General features: G+C 39.6%; 2 protein-coding genes across 2 annotated transcripts; both read right to left on the reverse strand.

Annotated features, from left to right (window-relative positions):
• Positions 1-144: 144 nt before the first annotated feature.
• On the reverse strand, positions 145-2,600 carry LOC137726472 (cytochrome P450 CYP82J17-like). The gene is made up of 2 exons (XM_068465409.1): positions 1,553-2,600; positions 145-981 (listed from the first exon to the last, which is right to left on the reverse strand). The coding sequence occupies exons 1-2, from the start codon at positions 2,498-2,500 to the stop codon at positions 355-357; spliced, it is 1,575 nt and encodes a 524-aa protein (XP_068321510.1). The 5' UTR covers positions 2,501-2,600; the 3' UTR covers positions 145-354.
• Positions 2,601-15,400: 12,800 nt separating this feature from the next.
• On the reverse strand, positions 15,401-18,495 carry LOC137725794 (cytochrome P450 CYP82J17-like). The gene is made up of 2 exons (XM_068464587.1): positions 17,466-18,495; positions 15,401-16,232 (listed from the first exon to the last, which is right to left on the reverse strand). The coding sequence occupies exons 1-2, from the start codon at positions 18,453-18,455 to the stop codon at positions 15,606-15,608; spliced, it is 1,617 nt and encodes a 538-aa protein (XP_068320688.1). The 5' UTR covers positions 18,456-18,495; the 3' UTR covers positions 15,401-15,605.
• Positions 18,496-22,689: the final 4,194 nt, after the last annotated feature.

Consider the following 22,689-nt stretch of genomic DNA (forward strand, 5'->3'; position numbering starts at 1 on the left):
AAGGTGTGTTTCATTGTTATTCCAAATATGTATTTGTCCATTATTATGAATGAAAATTCCCTTTTCACAATTAAAAAAAAGTGATATTCATAAATTATACTTGTGATGCATTACATTACAGCCATATAAAAAATAAGGGAAAAATTAGGATCAAAACACTAATTTTTTTCTTCATCTCATATACTACCAAATTACTACTATTAACAAAAGAGTTTTATAGAGGCAGTTGCGCGTACCCTACTATGGGAGCTATATTCAATGACTGTTTTCATATGATAAGATATAAATATTACTCGCAAACAGACACAACATTGAGAGTCTACAATTACTTAGCATACAATCACAATCCAATGCCTATCTTTCATAGAATTGACAGGGCAAGCGTGGAGTTAGCACAACTTCAAGTGAAGTTGCCTTTGGCATAGTAACACCTAGTCCTTCAGCCATGTCCACAGGCATGTCCAAGGGAGTGGCCAATTCAAACCCTTGAATCAATCTACCAAGAGTCAAGTGGATAACTTGCATGGCGAATGTGAGACCTGGACAAGATCTTCTTCCAGATCCAAATGGAATGAACTCAAAATGTTGACCAGAGACATCAGTGCTTGCTTGGGTTGTAAGAAACCTATCTGGGCAAAACACTTCAGGGTCTGACCACACAGATGGATTTCTGTGCAATTTCCACAAATTTGTAAATAAACGTGTGCCCTTTGGAATGTAAAAGCCACAAACTTGGCAATCTTCCATTGCTTCATGTGAGGTTGAGAGTGGGGCTGGAGGGTATAGACGTAGGGTTTCCTTGACAATGGCTTGGAGGTAAGTTAGGTCTTTGATATCAGTGTCTTCAACCCATCTCTCTGTGCCAACTTGTAGGTTTATCTCTTCTTGTGCATGCTTCAAAACATGCCTATTGTTTAATAATAAAGAGAGAATCCACGTTAAGCTGGTCGCTGTGGTATCTGAGCCTGCTAAGATCAGAGTCTGCAACATAAAAGACTATAAGTGGTGACCAACAGAATGGAGTGTTCCAGTTTGCAAACATGCACGTACTTCTAGTTAGGGATCATAATAAGAAAAACCCTTGGATCTTTATATCTCATGAGTCATTCTTTTCGACAGATAATTACAATTTAACAAGTGTGCATAAGTTTTTTTTTTTGTAGTTTTAGTGAATTACTTTGGTACATGTGTCAGACTGTAATTTGTAAATAAGAAAGAAATTATTTATACGTAAGAAACCAAACAATATACTCCTAACAAAGTAAATTGGGTGGAGACTGTTTTTAATAAGCTTGTTATGAGTAGCTTGCTTGCTATTTGTGCTTAACTCAATATTTTTTTTGGTCAAACTTAACTCACGCTTACCAGACAAGAGTACTATACACCAGTCACTAAAAAAAGGATAAAAAAATTACCGAAAAAACACTAACCTCTTGTAGGTATGGGAAAATGACTTCTTACATGTTAGAGTTGAGTAACGTTCTAATGAATTTACCAACGTATGCTAAAGAGATCTAGATCTAGAGATAAAGTCTCAATTAGAAGAACATACCTGCGATGTTGCCTTGATGATAGTTTCACGAGTACGACCAAGCACAGTATTGTCCTCAATCACAGAAAGCATGACATCAATGAAGTCAAGCTTGTCCCTTGAGTCAATTTCCTTCCTTGCATTCTTATGTTCTTCAATCCAACTTGCCATTAGAGAATCAAAATCCTTCCCGATACGCTTCATATTCTTCACTTGCCCCATTAGATCAATCCAATGCGGAAACCCAATTACATCAGAAACAGCTGGTTTCCCAGCCACACACATAAACTCCTTCACCATTTCCCGAATCCTCTTATTTTCTCCCTCATTATCTGAGTCATTTCCCACTTTACCCCAATCAAAATATCTCTTCCCAGCAATCATTTGAGTAATTACATTCAAAGTCAGGTGCTCAATCCACTCGCTAATCACCACCTTGCTTTGACCATTTTCCCCTTTTGTTTTGCAAATTTCGTACAACCCTTTGATAAAAGAATCAACCTCACAGATTTGGACATGTTTTAGTGTCTGAAGCCTGCGGCTAGAGAGCAACTCAACGATGACCATTTTTCTCATGTTACGCCAATACGTGCCGTATGGTGCGAACCCGAAACCTGCATAATTGTAACCAAGGTACCTTCCTTGTGCCGACTTTGATCTCGATGCAAAAGCGATGTCGTTTTTGGTGAAGCATTCCTTGACTGCATCATAGTTGCTGATCACAAGTGCAGGGTGCTTGCCAAGCCGTATGGTGAAGATTGGACCGTACTTGTCAGCCATGGATGCTAGGGTTCTGCAAAGTGGCTTTTTGCCTCCAAGTTTGTGGAGGTGTCCTATGACTGGAAGGGCACCTGATGGTTGTGGGGCTAACATGCCCTTGGTTTTGCGACTTTGGATTTTTACCCTCCATAGATACAGAACAAAGAGTAAAATCCCTGCAATTGCTAGAAGATGAGAAGGAAAATCCATAATGTGCCGCTGCTGGCTATGGTGACAATTAGTGCTCAAAATATATTGTGCATAAAAGTTGAACTTTCAATTTATTCATGGTTTGTAGATGGGGAAATCGTTGTATCATCATCACACAAGTTAAAATGATACAAGTCTATTGTTGGCCCCACTAATTAAGCATTCAAATGTTTTTGTATTGACTAAAGTTTCTAGCACTCATCTACTACGCAAGTTACTTGATTTGACTATATGGACATTTTCAATCCTCGTGGGTTGAAAATTCAAATGTTTTTGTATTGACTAAAGTTTCTAGCACTCATCTACTACGCAAGTTACTTGATTTGACTATATGGACATTTTCAATCCTCGTGGGTTGAAAATTCAGCAGAAGTTTGTTTTTTCCCCAAAGATCTTTTGAGTCGTTAGAATCAGTAATGGATCCAAGAAATATTATTTGAGGGGTTAGTAAGAATAGCACGTCCAACATGTAAAATTTTTTGAACAGAAAAACATGCAAATTGACATTTCATTGAGCTTTGGTAGGTCTAAAGTCATTTGTCAAGTCATGTTGCACTTTTGTCGACATATGTCAATAGCTTCCGAGCGAGTATGTCAACTGATTTCAATAGCTTCCTAGCGAGGATGCCAACTTATGTTGAGTGGGCTAATCGATAGATGCTCATAGAAACGCATACAAATATATAAGACTAATAACTACGTTGCCCAGTACCCACAAAGAAACTCGTCGAGCAGTTTAAAAACAGTTTCTCATATTTTAAAAAAGGGCACCTAATTTTTCCATAGAAGATTTCTTAGCTTGTCAGTTGACCCACCTTGCCCAAGTAAATCCACCCTTGGTTAGAATTATAATCTTCAACGCAAATCCTTCCACGCAACTGGTGAGCCTGGTTAGAATTATAATCCACCCTTGTAGGCGACATTCCTCAAGTGAGCCTGGTTTCTGTGTTCCTCAACCAGATTCAAGTTGAAGGTGAGTTGTTTGTCATTTTCACTTTGCATGTAGTTCTGGACTCGGAACATTGCTTGCTCAAGCTCAACTGGGACAACAACCTCTGTACCAAAGGCAAGTGAGAATGGAGTTTTTCCTGTTGAAGTTCGATATGAAGTGCGGTATGACCAAAGAACTTGGGGTACAAATTCTGGCCAACAACCTTTAGCGTTGTCCAAGCTGGTTTTCAAAGTGCGCTTGATTATTTTGTTGATGGCTTCAACTTGTCCGTTAGACTAGGGATGAGCTGGGGAGGCAAAACATAAGTTGATGTTGAACTTAGAACAGAACATCCTGAACTTCTTGTTGTCGAACTGTCGCCCATTGTTCGTGATTATCGCATTAGGAATGCCAAATCTGCAAAGGATGTTCTTCCATACGAAGTCTTCTATTTTTGCCTCAGTAATGGTTGTCAAGGGTTCTACTTCGGCCCACTTTGTGAAATAGTCAACTGCAACGATTGCATAGCGGACCTTGCCCTTTCCTACAGGCATTGGGCTGATCAAATCAAGTCCCCATTGGGCGAAGGGACAAGGGCTGATCATAGGAATAAGAGGCTCAGGAGGGGAGTGATGAATAGTTGTGTAGCGTTGACACTTATCACATGAGCGGGATATTCTGATGGCATCTTGGTGAAGTGTTGGCCAGTAATATCCTTGGCGAAAAGCCTTGTGTGCTAGGGATCGAGATCCAGCATGATCTCTGCAGACTCCTTCATGTATTTCTCGAAGGACAATTTCCGCTTCCGCAGGTGTGAGGCACCGTAAGTATGGTAGGTTGAAACTTCGCTTGTAGAGTTGGTCATTAATGATCAGGTAGCGGGTAAGCTTGTATCGAATCTGTTTAGCTTGGACTTTATCATTTGGGAGAGTGCCATGAACAAGGAATTTATAAATTGGGGTGATCCAGCTATCCCCCTGTTGCAAGTTGCACACTTCTGTGACCATAGTGCTTGGTGTTGCCAACAATTCGACATGAATTTTTCTCCCAATCTTGTCTTCCACTGCTGAGGCGAGGCGAGCCAAAGCGTCTGCATGATTGTTTGCCGCTCGAGGGACTTGGGTAATCTGGTAGTGGAAGTGCTTGAGCAAAAGCTGCGTTTGCGCAAGATACGCTGTCATGGAGTTATCCTTAGCATCAAAGTTGTTCGTGACCTGGTTAACTACCAATTGGGAGTCACTGAAGATATTAATTTGTTTAACTCCAAGGTGTTTGGCCAAACGTAAGCCTACTAAAAGGGCCTCATACTCGGCTTCATTGTTTGACGCCTTGAATTTGAAGCGGAGAGCATACTCCATTGCCACTTAGTCGGGGGTAGTCAGGACTAGTCCTGCTCCACAACCCTGTTGGTTGGATGAGCCATCAACATATAGAGTCCATACTGGGAGTGTTGGTTTTACCTTCTGGGTTTCCAGGGGTGATGAAGCTGCTGCCTCAGGTGTAGGAGAAATGTCAACGGGATAAGTGAATTCCGCAATGAAATCTGCAACTGCTTGGCCCTTTTCAACTAGCTTTTGGTGGTAGGAGATGTCAAACTCTCCTAGTGCTATGGCCCATTTGATCATTCGCCCCGAAGTGTCAGGACTCTGAAGTATTTGTCAGAGGGGGTGATTGGTAAGCACGATGATGGAGTGTGCTTGGAAGTAGGGGCGAAGTTTCCGAGCAGACATGACTAATGCTAGAGCTAATTTCTCAATGTTGGAGTATCGTGTCTCTGCATCTTGTAGAGCCTTGCTAGCGTAGTAGACAGGTCGTTCGATACTACCATCCCAACGAATGAGGACGGAATTGACTGCTGAAGCTGAGACAGATAGATAGACAATTAGGGTGTCACCAACTTCAGGTTTGGAAAACAGATGGGCTTTACTCATGTACTCCTTGAGGATCTTAAATGCTTCGGCACATTCATCAGTCCACGTAATATACTTCTTACTTCCCTTAAATGCTTTGAAAAAAGGAGCGCATTTATCTGTGGCCTTAGAGATGAACCTGGTCAAGGCTGCTACCTTGCCAGTAAGGCTCTGGATGTCTCTTGAGGTTACTGGTTCTTTCATGTCCATGATTGCTTTGATCTTCTCGGGGTTAGCTTCAATGCCTCATTGGCTAATCATGAAGCCCAAGAATTTTTCAGAGCCCACACCGAAAGCGCATTTGTTGGGGTTCAACCTCATTCGATACTTCTTCAGGATGAAGAAGGTTTCAAAAAAGTTGGCAATGTGTTGGTCAGCATGTTTGCTTTTGACTAACATATCATCAACATAAACTTCCATGTTTTTCCCAATCTGTTCAGCGAACATTGAATTGACTAATCTTTGATAAGTCGCCCCTGCATTCTTTAGGCCGAATGGCATGACTTTATAGCAATATAGTCCTCTATCAGTGGTGAAGGTCGTATGTTCTTGGTCCGAAGGGTTCATGAAGATTTGATTGTACCCTGAGTAAGCATCCATGAAGCTCAAGAGTTGACACCCTGCTGTAGAGTCTACAAGTCTATCAATGAGAGGAAGGGGAAAGCTATCATTCGGGCATCCTTTGTTTAAGACGGTGTAGTCGACACACATTCTCCACAAGATCAACAACATATGCGTGGATACCATGGCCTTGAGATCATTAATGCCTGTGCGCCCAAAGATGACATTGTATGCCATTGGGCAGTCAACCACCAAGAAGTTAGTGGTGATGGTGGCTGTGTACGGGCCTGTAACGATGGTGAAGGGTAAATGTACGCTCCCTAAAGGTTGCACGACATCACCAGAGAAGCTTATCAAAGGAGAAACCGAGTGATCGAGCAAGTGTTCAGCTACATTAAGTGTTTTGAAAGCTTTAGCAAACATGATATTGACCGACGCCCCCGTGTCTACCAGGATTCGTCGTACGTCAAAGTTGGCTATGTGAGCCTCCACAATCAGTGGGTCGTTGTGAGGATAGACGATACCTCTTTCTTCCTCAGGGTAGAAACATATTGGATCCCAGTTAGGCTTTTGATACTTATTTCCCCTGATGTCTTCCACGTGAAACACTTGGTGGCCAAGCTTCAAAGTTCGTTCATTGTTTTTCATGGCCTTGTTGGAAGATTCAGATATGGGCGTGCCACCGCTTATGGAATATATCACATTCACTTGGCGTTGGTTGCGGTTATCCCTTGGAGAGTGAAGGAGGAACTGGTCAATTTTTCCTTCACGTGCCAAAGCTTCAATATGATTACAGAGGGTGATACATTTCTCGCCGACATGGCCATTATACTTGTGGTAACCACAAAACATGCCTGTGTTCTTCGTGGACTTGAAATCTAGCTCCCTCGGCCTTGGATTTGGTATCAAGTGAGCTATACTGGGGTAAATGGCCGTGCATATGGCGTTCAAAGGTGTGTATGTCTTATACCTCGGGGTAGGACCATTCTTGACACGTGTTTGGCCCACTGCATTGACCGCCTGGGGGCGGGTATTATCGTGGTGATACTTTTGGTTATCGCGATAGTGCCCCTTACTCTTTTTATTAAAATGAGACTGGTGAGGATGAAAGTCTTTCCTCTTACCCTGAGAATGATACACCTGTTGACTTGGCGAGGTATTAGGTATGGCAGGGGGAAGCGTCGCTGCTGTTTGGAAGGTTGAGGTTTTCTTATTCGGTTGGATTTGGCTTCCACTCCCTATTTGCTGATAAGGGATGGCTGTAGGGAGTTTCCCTTGATATGTCCTTGCCTCGACAGAGGCATGGTTATGAGCATGTGCCATTACCTCAGAGTAAGTCTTCCAAGTGTTAGCATTGATCATGTACTTGAAGAAACAGTCACGTAGGCCTGCCGTGAAGGCTTTAAGGGCGGTCTTGTCATCTGCCTCAGCGCAGCGAGAATACTCATGGCTGAAGCGGCCGGCATACTTTCGTAGTGACTCATCCGGCTTCTGGCGAATAGTGTACAAGTCATCTGCGGAATTCAAGCAATCTGTCTGGAAGATGTGTTGAGAGACAAATAGTTTCCTCAGTTCCTCAAATGAGTCTACTGTCTCAGGTGGAAGACGGCAATACTAATTCAGAGCTCCTCCAGAGAGGGTAGAGGGGAAGAGAAGACATCGTTCTTCGTCAGTATGTATCCGGTATGCCATGGTGGACTTAAAGAGGTTAAGGTGTTCAATCAAGTCGTCCCTTCCAGTGTAGAGTTGTAAGCCAAGCTTCTGCTTTGTCTTTGCTTGGAAGGGAGTGTCGAGGATCCTTCTTGTAAGAGGACCAGGCCTAGGTTGGTTCCAGTTAGGTATTTCGACTTGACGTTCAGCCTTCAACTTGTTCACTTCCTCAAGGAGTTGTAGGACAAGGGGGTCCTGAGTGAAGTCAGGTACTGCTGGATCCTTCTTCCGCAAGTCTCCATCTCCTCTTGGAAGTAGGAAAGCTTGGTCAAGGGCATGGGATTTTTTTTTGGACTCACCGTACTGACTTCCAGGGCGAGCCTGTCGAAACGCCCCCGAGTCCCCCGTACCTTCATATTCCTCTAGGACATGTCGCTCATTCCCTAGATTGGAAATTGGCTTGGGGCATGGAAGATGATCGAACCTTTCAAAAACCCTTGGATCATTGACCTTCGAGCTCATGTGGATGGGGTTCTCTCGACGTTGCCTCAGGAAGTCCCGACAGTCGCGATAAACGGCTTTTGATCCTTCTACTCCTTCTGCAAGTAGGTGCTTTCCTCCACTTCTTCTGCTTCGGGTTGAAGCAGCTGGGTCGAGAGAGGTCTCATGTTGATCAACACCTTGATGAGTAACTCGTTCCCCATTAAGGATATCCATGTTGAAGGCAGGTGATCCCCCGTGTTGGGGGTCACCCAGGTGATGGTTGACCTCCCCGGGGGCGATGAGTTCATGTGTTTGAGTATGCCTAGCTTCATGGAGCATTCCGAAAAGCTTCTCATACTGCTCCTGGAGGATCTCATTCTTTATCGCTATCTTGTTGTTCTGAGCCTCTAACTCATCGACTTTAGCCTGAAGAGCAAACCTCTTTCGTTCCTTCTTTCGTTGCTTTGCACTAAGTACAAGGGGGTGTCGTTCTGCGTGTTGTGGCTCCCTTCACTCCACATGTTTGAGAGGGGTGCCTGGTCGAAGGAAAGTGTGCGAATGGTGGAAACCAGCTTGACAAAGCTGGAGAGAGTAGGAATAAGTGCGATTCCCACAGACGGCGCCAAATGTTGATGCACAAAATCAACGAGGACTTTGATACAACAGAAAGTGTCAAGTTTGTGACCTTCGCTAGGTTGCTTTGGTCATTAGTGTGGATAAGTATGTAAATGAATAGAGACAGGGAAACAAATAACACAAGATGTACGTGGTTCACCCAGCTTGGCTACGTCCACAGAGTAGAGGAGTTCTCATTAGTTGTGAAGGGTTTACACAAATACATAGGTTCAAGCTCTTTTTTTGTGAGTTCTAGTGAATAGTTTAGTACAAATGACATTAGGGATTATTGTGGGAGAATGATCCCCTTTTATAAAAAAGAGTTTCTAGCTTTGTTCTGACATTGACACGTGTCGTGTTGTGATTGGCCTCTGATATCGACATGTGTCGCGCTGTGATTGGCTTTTGATACCGACATGTGTCGTGTTGTGATTGGCCTCCTGATTGGAGGAAAAGTCTTGTGGGTCTTTCACAGTATTGTTGACCGGTGCTTAGTAGTTTCGAGATTGGTCAAGTATGGTACAAACAAATACTGTAGTGGGGCATGAACTTGTCTTAAGGACAAAGTGTCCAACACTTGCCTCGATCGTATTTCCAGGTTTTTTTAATCCATTATATTATGTTCATTTAAAATTGGTTATCCATGTGCATGCATTACTTCGATATATAATTGCATGATTTTTTTTTTTTTTTTTTTGATATGATTTAATATAGTGATTAGACCCTAATTTTTCCAACACCATATGCGGTGCCATCACAATTCGCAACCTATCCATGTTCATAGAATTCAAAGTAGTGCCCATTGTTTCAGTCATGTCCGCCGGAAAGTCTAATGGTCTTGCCAATTCAAACCCTTGAAGCAATCTTCCAACTGTCAAGTGCATAACTTGCAAGCAAATGTGAAACCTAGACATGTCCGTCTTCCAAACCAAAATGCAATAAACTTGAAATGCTGATCAGAAGCATCAATGCTGGCTTGGGTCGTAATATGGACAAAACAAATCAAGGTCTAACCACACACTTGGGTCTCTATGCAATTTCGACAAATTCACAAGCCATTGTGTGCCCTTTGGAATGAGAAAGTCGCAGACATTGCAGTCTTCAATTATTTAGTGCGGAATTGAGAATGGTGATGAGGGATAAAGGCGAAGTGTTTGTTTGACAATGGCTTGGAGGTAAACCAAGTTTTTGATATCAGTAGCTTCAACCCATGTCTCCTTGCCGACTTTGTGGTCTATCTCTTCTTGGACACGCTTCAAAACATGCTAATGGTTTAATAGTAAAGAGAGTGTCCATGTTAAGCTAATTGATATGGTTCTTGAACTAGCAAAATGAAAGAAATGATAATTGTGAACAATAGGTATTATAGGGTAAGAGATAATACCCTTGTGTGACATGAAAAAAGCAACTAAAATGGAATATATGTCTTGTCTAATTTTTTTGGTGCATTCTTTAGAAATTTAGTCCAATTTTTTGGTACATTTTTGCACATTTGAAAAATTCTCTTATATATATATATATATATATATATAGAGAGAGAGAGAGAGAGAGAGAGAGAGAACCCGTTCATAGTTCTACGATTTTATAAATTTTTAAAATGTGAATTTACGAAAATATCCTAAAGGCAAGGGTATTGACTTTCGTTGATCAACGTATAGTGAGATGTACAAAGTATTCTTTTAGCGTATTCTTGAAGTAGAGAGAGAGAGAGAAAAAAAACCCGTTCATAGTTCTACGATTTTATAAATTTTTAAAATGTGAATTTATGAAAATATCTTAAAGGCAAGGGTATTGACTTTCGTTGATCAACGTATAGTGAGATATACGAAATATTCTTTTAGCGTATTCTTGAAGTACTCAACGATATGAACACGTAGGCGCAAACGGAATCGAATTCGGAGTTACGGTTAAAATTTTACGGAACTACAAATCTAAAAAGTACTTTTGTAAAAAATACTATATATTATTTTATATATCTCTCTTATTATTATTTTATTTTATTTTGGTTGAGGGAAATGATGGAAAGGGGAATGGTGGACGGAGGAAAGAAGAAAGGAGATCAAAGGAGAGAAAAGAGGAGAGTGAGACCCAATCGGAAAGGAGGAGAGAGAGAGATGGACCAATGGGTAGGAAGAGAAGGGAGGGGAAAGGAGAGAAAAGAAAAAGAGGGAACCGAAACCCACTTCATGTCAACCCGTATACCCGCGACAACCCGGTTTCGAACCGGTAAAATTCCGGCGGTTCTCAGCCATTTTTCAGGCGATTTTCACCCCACCTTCATTTGAAATCACCACCATACTTCTTCTATTTCATTTTTCACCCAAGATTCGATGGAAATTGGGCTAAATTCATGGCGTTTGGCTACGGTGACACCAACGGTTCTTGGCAGCTATCCGCCGTTACGGCGAGTTTCACCACCCACCACCACCTCCAGTTGACTCCCCTTGAACCCAGGAATAAGACCCAAACACTAGAAGGGGTGTCGGAACATCAATGGAGTCAAATCGAATCCCACCATTTCTAGGGTTTCCGGCGGGTTCAAGTGAAATTGGGGCTTTTGCCGGCGAAATTGGACTTGGCCACAAGTATAAAACTTGCTCTACTCATTAAGATATACATTCTGGTAAAATTTGAGAATTTTTGGAAATAGTTGATTTTTTCGGCGAGTTGAGGCGGCCGACCGCCACGTGCAGCGGCCCGTGGCCAGTGGGCTGACGCTGCCTTTTTAAGTTAAATTCGATGTTTTGATTTCAATTTGATCACCGTTTGTTATAGTTCGATAGTTTGAACATAGAATGGAATACTATGCCACTTGACTATTTTATGATTCGATGATCCGATCATTAGATCGTCACCAAACCTTAATAAGTTATAGTATGTAAAATTTGAGGATCATAGAAATTGACGGATTGGGAATATGACGTATGGATCTTCTCAAATTGAATTTCTAAGTTTGTAAAACAAACGTTGATAGCAACCCAATTCTAGCAATTGGCGGAGATCCAACTGTTGCATCGTTCCAAAACTTTAGGATGTTGTTCTAAAAACTTATTGAAACTTTTGGGAAGTTATGGATTGGAAATCCGTGGTGCGGATCTTCCGGATGGAGTTACGTAGGGTTGTGGACCCTACCGTCGACATTTGACCAACTTTTCACTTTTGACTTTTGATCAATGGGTTGTAAATCATTCTAAAACGTCATTGGGGATGTGTTTTATGTAAGTTACGTATTCTATCGATAATAATTCTGAGACGTGATTTGATATTTATTTTAGACGACGATCGTTCGTGACGCCTCGATATTTGTGCTAGGGAATTGTAGCGCGGACTTCAGGTGAGTGTGTTTTTTCTTTTATATAGTATTTACATATTTGTTAGTTTCCATTTATACATTGAAAGAGAATTTACTACGTATGCCTAGCTTAGACTAATGCTTATAAGAATTAGCTAAATAACGGAAAATTACAAAGTGATCATAAATCCTACGGGATGCACAGGTATGCATATGTCTATTGATGCCATGATTATACCTATGGCTATGAATGATATTATGTTGACTAGAATTGCAATACCCTGAAAAATATATATATATATATATATATATATATATGCGGAGAAAATCAAAAATAAATTGATATGGGTATGAAAAATTAAATTGAGAACTTCTAAAGTTTGTTTCTAGAAATTATTATAAATTATGTCGTAAAATTATCGTTAAGTTGAAAAGACAAAAATGCCCCTAGTTGTTTTAACGTAATTATACGAGGACATATTTTATCCTCATATATTTTGTCATGTTTCTTGACATATTTGGATAGAGTTCGATCTTACGAACGCGTAGGTGAAAACCATTCGTGAAACGGTATTATAATGAAGAAGTTATTAACGAATGAAGTTGAGGCAAAAATAGTCATTTTGCCATTTATTTTGGAAGGCTCCAGAAAATCTAGAGCAATGGGAGTGCCACGTGTGTGGCTAGGATGAAAGGAAAAGAAAAGAAGAAAGAGAGATGGACAGATGGGATGAGAAGGAGAGAAGAGAAATGAGAGAAATGAGGAATGGGACCGGCTAATGAGGAAAGAGGGAAATGAGGGGAAATGAGGGGGAAAAAGGGAAAGAATCGAGTCCTCTCTTTGACCCGCGTGACCCGACCCGGATACCCCACACTCATACGCCAATTCTGGCATTTCCCCGACGAATTGAGTATTGCCACCACCACCATTCAACTCAGCAACTCTCCCTCTTCCTTTTCCACCCAAACTCGACGAGGTTTGGGTTCCATTTCACGAAGAACCCCACTGGTGGGTATGGCGGTTCAAGGGTGGTGATTCCGTCAATCCCAAAGTTAACTCCGACCACCACCGCCATCAAACTACTTCTAGTGAGGCCAGGAACAAAGCCCAGGCATTGGTTGGGGCAGCGGAGCACCGGAGGTGATGGATTGAAACCACCCCTTTTTAGGGTTTTCTAGCCATCTTCGGCTAAACTAAAGTTTAGCCCAGGTATAAAAGTTGTTCCCCTTAACTTGATCTACATTTCTGTAAAATTTGAGAATTTTTAGAAATAGTGAAATTTTTCGACGAGTCGGGGCTGCTGATCCCTACCCGCGACGGCGCGTGCTGCAGCGCATGGCCAGTGAGCCAACATTGCGTTCTTATGTGAATTTCGTTATTCTAATTATGCTTTTGGTATCTAATTGACGTGTTTCAATTATTATCACAAATGTGGGATAATTTAGATAAATTGAATAATATGTGGAAGTTGGAATGAAGTTGAAATGTGAACTACAAAAAGCTTGATCTCGCTTAAGGGTACGTAGGCAGTCTAACAGAGTTTAGATGCAGCCTTAAATAATCGAGACAAATCTTTTGTTGAGAAATTGAACTAAGAAAATGAATTTGGTGAATAATTTGAGATTTAACCTTATGTTTTGGTAAACAAATGTTTTTATAATTTTTGTGAGGGAATAATAAATTGAGGTAGAGAATCGTGATTAATGGTAGTTAACTAAACAAGAGTTTAGTTTGGGCCTATCATCGATATTATTTTCCGAAATAAATATTTTGGGGCGGGGCGTTACAAGAATTATTGAATTGTTATGGCATGCTTATATTTATGTAGTCTGTTCATCATTGCTGCATCTCGGTATTAGTGCTCCCCAGGGCCAAGACTAGTTTTTCACGTGTATGCTCACCTCTGCACCGCATGCTCGCCTTAGATCCAAGTAGGTGTCAGTCCTATCGTACAGATTGCATTAGGCAACTCCGACTCATAGGTGACCACGAATAGCGCCAGTCTTTATGTGATTGTAGCACTAAAGCGTATATTATGATTACATCCAGTCATGTCTTACAGGTTGCATTAGGCAACTCCGACTCGTGTGCTAGCATAGATTGATGAGCATCAATTTAGTCGTATAGGTTGCATTAGGCGACTCTGACTTGTGTGCTAGTATAGATTGATTGAACACCTGATTTTACTTATATTACAGTTAAGATATTGTGATGTGGCATACTTCTGAATTTACTGTTGATTTGCATTTGATTTCATACCTATACGAAGTATGATTTTTTGGAAATTATACATGTTTTACGGCGAGGAGTTATAACGTTTTCAAAAAGTTTTTATAAAACTTTATTTTCAGGCCCATTCACGCTTGTTTTTCACCCTTCCAGGTTTTAGTGTTGAGCTTTCGTGTTGACGAGAATTCTTGGCAAATCTTGGTATAGGTGGCTACCTTGGATGGTATAATTCTTATTCTACCTTACTGTACTTTACTTATACGCTGACGTAACGTGTGAAATGGGATCATTCCTGCTCACAAGCACACCCTAATATTTAGGCACTTTTAGGTTTAAATTTATTCACATTTTCACATCACTACACTTTATGGCTTTGTCACCCTTCGGGTGTCGGCCAGTACAACTCGATTTGGAGTTCAGGTAGATATTCTGGGTTGGAGTGTGTCAGAGAGATAGATGATAACAATGAGTTCTTCAATGGACCTGAATATTCACGATTTTTTTTTATTTTTTTGGAAGAGCATAGTAGAAATTTTTATTAGTTCGAGCAGTTGCATTCCAAACAAGGTTTTGGATTTAGAAGTTTTAAATCAAAACATGAGTTTTAGAAGAAAAAAAAAATCAAAATCTTATAGATCCATGGGATCTCTTTGGATACGTGTAGATATTTCCATAACTCGATTTCTAGTGGAAAGGTAAAGTTTGGGCTTTGATCGATTTACGAATATACGTACTTGACGTTTTGCCGTTTTGCCGTTGGGTATGCAAATTTGTGGTACATGGACCTACGACAAGGAGATACTTTGCCTAACACACACGTAATAGAACAAAATTGAGCAAAATTTCCTTTATTTCTTTAGATGTGATTTGTCCAAATATGCAAGCTCTGTATCTTGGTGGGTCCTATTGCGGCACAGAATTTCAATGTACATAAGATCTTGGTAATAATTTGTTATCGGCTCTAATGAGTTGGGTTACAATATTAAGACGTTCCAAACATTTATTTGTGTGTCAAAATCTTTTTGTTACAAATTCTTTGGAAGTATGGGAAGAGAAATCCGTATGTGTGCCAATACCTTTAAAGTGTATTTCATTGTTATTCCGATATGTATTTGTCCATTGTTATGAATGAAAATCCCCTTTTCACAATAAAAAAAAATTGATATTCATAAATTATACTAGTGATGCATCACATTATAGCCATATAAAAAATAAGGGAAAATTAGGATCAAAACACTAAATTTTTTTAGTCATCTCATATACGACCAAATTACTACTTTTAACAAAAGAGTTTTATAGATGAAGTTGCGTGCACCCTACTATGGGGCCTATATTTATTGACGGTTTTCACATGATAAGATACAAATACCATTTACAAACAGGCAAAACATTAAGAGTCTACAATTACATAGCATATGATTACAACCCAATGCCTATCTTTCATAGAATTCAATGGGCAAGCGTGGAGTTAGCACAACTTCAAGTGAAGTTGCCTTTGGCAAAGTAACGCCTAGTCCTTCAGTCATGTCCACGGGCATGTCCAATGGAGTAGCCAATTCAAATCCTTGAATCAATCTACCAAGAGTCAAGTGGATAACTTGCATTGCGAATGTGAGACCTGGACAAGATCTTCTTCCGGACCCAAATGGAATGAACTCAAAATGGTTACCAAAGACATCAATGCTTGCTTGGGTTGTAAGAAACCTATCTGGGTAAAACATTTCAGGGTCTGACCACACAGTTGGGTCTCTGTGCAATTTCCACAAATTGACAAATAAACGTGTGCCCTTTGGAATGTGAAAGCCACAAACTTGGCAGTCTTCCATTGCTTCATGTGGGACTGAGAGTGGACCTGGAGGATATAGACGTAGGGTTTCCTTGACAATGGCTTGTAGGTAAGTTAGGTTTTCGATATCAGTGTCTTCAACCCATCTCTCTGTGCCAACTATTAGGTTTATCTCTTCTTGTGCGTGCTTCAAAACATGCCTGTTGTTTAATAATAAAGAGATGATCCACTTCAAGCTGATTGCTGTGGTATCTGAGCCAGCTATGATCAGATTCTGCAACATAAAAAATTATAAATGGTGAACAGAAAAATGGATTCCCCAATTTTCAAACATTTACTTCCAGTTAGGGATCATAATGAGGAAAATGCTTGTTTTTTTTATGTCACGAGTCATTCTTTCTCACATATAATTACAATTTGACAAGTGTGCATAAGTTTTTCTTTTTTGGTTTCGGTGAATTATTTGTGTACATGTGTCAATTCTAATGATTTTGCTTCTTTTGTTAGCAGGAGCAAGACGAGTAGAGATGCTTATACCGCACTCGGATTTGGTCGAATGCCGTCAGCCTGTGGGAGGTTTAATTTTTAGTAATTTTTGATGATTTGTTGTTTGAATTTCTGAAGTTTGTGTATGCTGTGTGGTTTTAAAGCTTTATGTATTGCATAATCGATCTGGTGTGATTAGAGTACAAGTGAATTGGAGTTGTTATATGGTTGCAGCAAATTCGCAGATAATTAACTTTGCAAGTAAAGTAGACTCATATGAGTATACTCATTTCCGCCTATTATTCTGTTTAATAAGCTTAATTTCTTCCTATATGCAGATGATAAGATATTTAGATTGACATTCAATTGGTTTTGAAGTTTGTATTGATTTTGACTTGGATTAACTTTGAGCCTTTTGTTTAGCTCTCAATTTTCTATTTGTTTGCTATTTTGGATTCTTTTTTCTTTCCATTTAAGCTGTAGTTAAACTACTTTGTTTTATTTGAGAGAGTTTGGTAGTTTATTGGGAGTTTTAACGAAACACTTATGGTACTGTTCACTTTTAAAGAAAATGACATCTTTACTCTAAAAAGTTACTTTTGGTACTATTCACTTACAACATCTTTTTGTCATTTTGATTAAAATTCAAAGTTTTCAAGCTATTTTCATGAGTTTTCCTTAGTTTATTCTCTTGAATATATATTGACTGTACCAATTGCTGATAAGGCCAAGTATTCGTTTCCAAATTCAGGTGATCTTCCCTATCTTTGGGGAGAGCTATCAACTGAAAGCTTGTTGTCAATGGAGGAAAATGAACTGAAATGTCCTAATTTGATTCTGTTTTTAGTGAATTTTCATTAAAAAAAAAAAAAAAAAAAAAACGAGTGAAACAACAATAATTTCTTGTAGATAAGAAAAAATGACTTCTTACACGTTATAGCAAGTAAAGTTGTAATGAATTTACCAACATATCCTAAAGAGACGTAGGTCTGGAGATGAAGACTCAGTTAGAAGAAGATACCTGCGATGTTGCCTTGATGATAGTTTCACGAGTATAACCAAGCACAGTATTGTCCTCAATCACAGAAAGCATGACATCAATGAAGTCGAGCTTGTCCCTTGAGTCAATCTCCTTCCTTGCATTATTATGTTCTTCAATCCAACTTGCCGTTAGAGAATCCAACTCCTTCCCTATACGCTTCATATTCTTCACTTGCCCCATAAAATCAATCCAATCCGGATACCCAATCATATCAGAAATAACTGGCATCCCAGACACAAGCATAAACTCCTTCACGATTTCCCGAATCCTCTTATTCTCTCCCTCATTATCTGAGTCATTTCCCACTTTACCCCAATCAAAATACCTCTTCCCAGCAATCATTTGAGTAATTACATTCAAAGTCAGGTGCTCAACCCACTCGCTAATCACCACCTTGCCTTGACCATTTTCCCCCTTTGTTTTGCAAATTTCGTACAACCCCTTGATAAAAGAATCAACCTCAGAGATTTGGACATGTTTTAATGTCTGAAGCCTGCGGCTAGATAGCAACTCAGCGATGACCACTTTTCTCATGTTACGCCAGTACGTGCCGTATGGTGAGAACCCGAAACCTGCATAATTGTAACCAAGGTACCTGCCATGTGCCGACTTTGGTCTCGCTGCGAAAACGATGTCGTTTTTGGTGAAGCATTCCTTGACTGCATCATAGTTGCTGATCACAAGTGCAGGGTCCTTGCCAAGCCGTATGGTGAAGATTGGACCGTACTTGTCAGCCATGGATGCTAGGGTTCTGCAAAGTGGCTTTTTGCCTCCAAGTTTGTGGAGGTGTCCTATGATTGGCAGGGCACCTGATGGTTGTGGGGTTAAGATGCCCTTGGTTTTGTGACTTTGGATTTTTACCCTCCATAGATACAGAATAAAGAGTAAAATCCCTCCAATTGCTACAAGATGAGAAGGCAAATCCATGCTGACTATGGTGACAAGTAGTGCTCGAAATATATTGTGCATAAAAGTTGAACCTTCAATTTGATCAATGTTTGTTGATGGTGAAATCGTTGTATCATCACACAAGTTTAAATGTGATGAGTTTGTTGTTGGCCCCACTAAGCATTCAAATGTTTTTGTATTGGCTAAAGTTTCTGGTGCTTATCTACAACGCAAGATATTTGATTTGGACTATATGGGCGTTTTTAAATCCATGTGGGTTGAAAATTCAGTAGATGTTAGTTTTTTCCACAACTGCTAGAAAAATTCAGTAGATATTTGATTTTAAAAGTGTTTTTATGGTTCGTTTAGATGTGCTTTTAAAATGATTGAAAGTATTTTTAAAGAAAATGTTTTTCGATTCCAAAAGTACTTAAAGTGATTCCTGGAAGAAGCATTAATAAAGTGTTTTTTTTTTTCAGAATTTACTTGCATTTTTTTTAAGGATTGGTTCTAGAAATATTTTTACCAAGATAACTTTCAGTTATTTTAAAAGAACATTCAAACAAAGAAGAACATACATGCGACGTTGCCTTGATGATAGTTTCATGGGTATGACCAAGCACGGTATAATCACAAATTAACATGTGTACATAAATGTTTCTTTTACGAATTTAATGAGTTGTTTTTAGGGTTGTGCTATCCACATATCTCATTTTACTTCTCACACACCCTTTGATAATTTATGTCCGTTGATCTTCTTCAATTCATTCGATCTGACGGTCGAAAATTCAAAAGGTGTGTGAGAAGTAAAATGGGGTGTGTGGATATCACACCCCTGTTTTTATATATGTTTCAAGTGTGATATGAAAGAAACATCTACGGTCACAACTATTACGATGACAACTAGTTTGGTCAAGTTGACTTTTATGTTTGGTTAAAGCTTTTTTAGATTGAGCACCTCTTGAATGTTATCTTGAATGTCCATTTTGATATTTGTATTTGTAAAGACATTACAAAAGGTGAATAGTACTTTTGGTGCCATCAAGTTTCAAAAAAAATATTTGGACAAAAATGCCTCTAATACAAAAAACTTCAAAGGCATCCCAAAAAAATACATCAAATAAGGCAGGGGCATTTTCATCATTTTACATTGCTTTTTTTTATAATAATTAATTTTTTTTATGATTTAAAAAATAATAATAATAAATAATTAGTACCTTACAATAAGCTAGCAATAATGTGATTTAATTTCTCTATTTTTAAACACCTTCATAACATTTTAAGAGACATATAATGCCAGTTATAAAAAAAAGTATTTCACACGTGGATAATAATGTGATTAAATTAGTTGTCAAATTATTATTATTTTTTTAACAAATACTGTGACAACCCGTTCCAAATTTTACGTTTTTATTTTATTTTAAAAGCATGAATTTACAAAAATGTCATAGAGGCAAAGATTTTGACTTATGTTGACCATCGTCTAGAGAGACGTATGACTTATTCTTTTAACATATTCTCGTAGTACTCGTTGGTGTGAACGCATAGACGAAAGCCGTTTGCGAGTCTGGATTATAACGGTATAGTTACGAACGTTTGAAATTGGTTATTCAAAGTTTAGTTTTAATTAAATTAAAATCCCCGTTTTGTGGGGGGAAGGAAAATCAGAAATAAGAAAGAAAGAAAGAAAGAAAGAAAGAGAGAAAAAAAAAAAAAAAAAAGCTCCCAACTTTCCATGGGTTTTCCACTATCAACCACCCATTTTCCAAGGCCGATTCTGGAGTTTTTCGTCGCCATCACTACCATCTTGAAGCTCTCATTCCCCTCTACAAAACTCACCTAAGAACCACCTTGATTAACCATGGTATGTGGCAGTTGGAGGCCATGAAAGTTGACGAAAATATACGGTGCTCCGGCCACTCTTTTCGATTTTCCAAAAAATGGGCAAAGCGATGGCCGATGCCACCACTTAGGCTTTGTAGCCCATCATCCCAGGAGCAAAACCCAACCAACCTTGACCCCGTTGGACCACTGTAGAAGACGAATCAACACCGGGAAGTTTTAGGCACCCGCCGGCTTTGTGGGCAAAATTGACCATCTTCCGTCCACTTTTGGACTTCGTGGCAGGCGCCAATCATTCGGGACGCCTCGATGCATACGCTAGAGAATCATAGCGTGGACTCCAGGTGAGTGGATCTTTTCCTTTTTATTGTACATATTATTGAGAGTTCTATCAACACTTTTAAATTGATTAGGTATATTACCTTCATATAATTATTATAAATGCTTGAAGTACTAATATGAACTACGAATGGCTTGATCCTGTTTAGGGTACGTAGGCAGTCTAACGAGACATTAGATGCAGCCATAATATATTTGAGACAAAAGCCTTATTTGGGAAATTGAGTAATGCGAAGGAGATTGGTAAAGGCAAGTTTTAGTTTTGTGAATTAGTTAATTAAATTAGTGTTAATTAGGTTGTCATGGATAATTATCTCTGAAAATAAGTAGTTCGAGAGTAGGGCGTTATTGATTGTACATTTCACACCGTATTGTATATAATTGAAAATGCTACGATATGGTTGAGTATTAGATTGCATCATGGTATATCCATATGTATATTACTTGCACATAATTATTAGGAATGCTTTCAAGTGCAAAGGTGAACGCAGGACACCCAGGTAAGTTCAGGTGAGTTTATGATATTAGTTAAATCGATTGAGTTATAGTATGACTACATTTATGTGTTAGGCAACTTCGATATTGTCGTACTGGTTGCCATAAGTTACACATGTTATATTAAGATGCACTGAGAGCTCATAAACCTGCACCCCGGTGTTAGTGCTCCCGCCCGTGGCCAGGGCACAGTCCTTCGCGTGATGTTCACCTCCTGTATTTTACGATCATCTTGGATTCAAGGTAGGTGCACAGGCCTATCGTACAGATCACTATAAGTGGTTCCGACTCGTAGGTGACCTGCGATTATTCGCCCAGTCTTCACGTGATCGTAGCACTTAAGCGTACTTATTTACACCCAGTCCTGTCATACAGACCACTAGAGGTGGTTCCGACTCGTGTGCAGGGATGTTTAATGAGCTATAGATTAAGTCGTACAGGTCACTATAGGTGACTCCCGACTTGTATGCTAGTATTGATTGATGAGATATGGATACCTGCACTCCGGTGTTAGTGTTCCCGCCCATGGCCAGGGCACAGTCCTTCACGTGATGTTCACCTCCCGCACCTTACGCTTACCTTGGATTCAAGGTAGGTGCACAGGCCTGTCGTACAGACCATTATAGGTGGTTCCGACTCGTAGGTGACCCGCGATTATTCGCCCAGTCTTCATGTGATCGTAGCACTTGAGCGTACTTATTTACACTCAGTCCTGTCATACAGACCACTAGAGGTGGTTCCGACTCGTGTGCAGGGATGATTGATGAGATATGGATAAGTCGTACAGGTTACTAGAGGTGATTCCTGTCTTATATGCTAGCATTGATTGTTGAGATATGAGAACAGTCGTACGGGTCACATTAGGTGATTTCGGTTGATATATCATTTTATATTGATTAAGTTCATTTGGCCTACTTGTTAATACATTGTAGAGTTTATGGGCATAGCATACTCATGGTTTTGGCCATTTTTGAGCATGAGTGGATATATATATGTATATATATATAGTATTATCCTATAGAAAACGATAAGAGAATTACAGTGAGGGGTTATTACTGTTAGAAAGGTAATAGTTTTGGGAAGCTTGGTTTTACTGCTTACTCACACTTTCTGTTTTGTACCCCTTCAGGTTTTAACTGCTGAGTTTGTATCGACAAGGATATATGGCTAATCTTAGTATTGGTGGCTATTTTTAAGGGTATGATTCTTACCCACACTACTGTACTTTACTTATGCTTTGACATCGCGTGTGAAATGGGTTCGCTCCCACTCGTAGCGCACTCTAGTATTTAGACACTTTTAGGTTCAAATTTATTCACATTTTATACACTATCACACTTTATGGCTTCGTCACCTTCCAGGTGTCGGCCAACACAGCTCGATTTTGGGGTCCTAGTGGACATTCCGAGTCGAGGTGTGTCAAATACTTTTGGTGTCACCAAGCTTCAACAAAAATATTTGGACAAAAATGCCCCCCAATATAAAACATCAAAGGCATCCCAAAATAATGCAAGGGCATTTTCTTCATTTTAACAGTGGTTTTTTTAATAATTAATTTTTTTGTGCTTTTAAAAAAAAAAATAGTACCTCACAATAGGCTAGCAATAATATGATTCAATTTCTCTATTTTTAAACACAT

The sequence above is a fragment of the Pyrus communis genome, chromosome 2 (assembly GCF_963583255.1).
Source record: "Pyrus communis chromosome 2, drPyrComm1.1, whole genome shotgun sequence".
In the NCBI taxonomy this organism is placed as follows: domain Eukaryota; kingdom Viridiplantae; phylum Streptophyta; class Magnoliopsida; order Rosales; family Rosaceae; genus Pyrus; species Pyrus communis.

Excerpts from the sequence above, each read along its gene's own strand:
- LOC137726472 (XM_068465409.1), bottom strand. The coding sequence starts at position 2,500 with ATGGATTTTCCTTCTCATCTTCTAGCAATTGCAGGGATTTTACTCTTT. Across the intron at positions 982-1,552 it reads TCATCAAGGCAACATCGCAG|ACTCTGATCTTAGCAGGCTC; the intron begins GTATGTTCTTCT and ends TTTATGTTGCAG.
- LOC137725794 (XM_068464587.1), bottom strand. The coding sequence starts at position 18,455 with ATGCACAATATATTTCGAGCACTACTTGTCACCATAGTCAGCATGGAT. Across the intron at positions 16,233-17,465 it reads TCATCAAGGCAACATCGCAG|AATCTGATCATAGCTGGCTC; the intron begins GTATCTTCTTCT and ends TTTATGTTGCAG.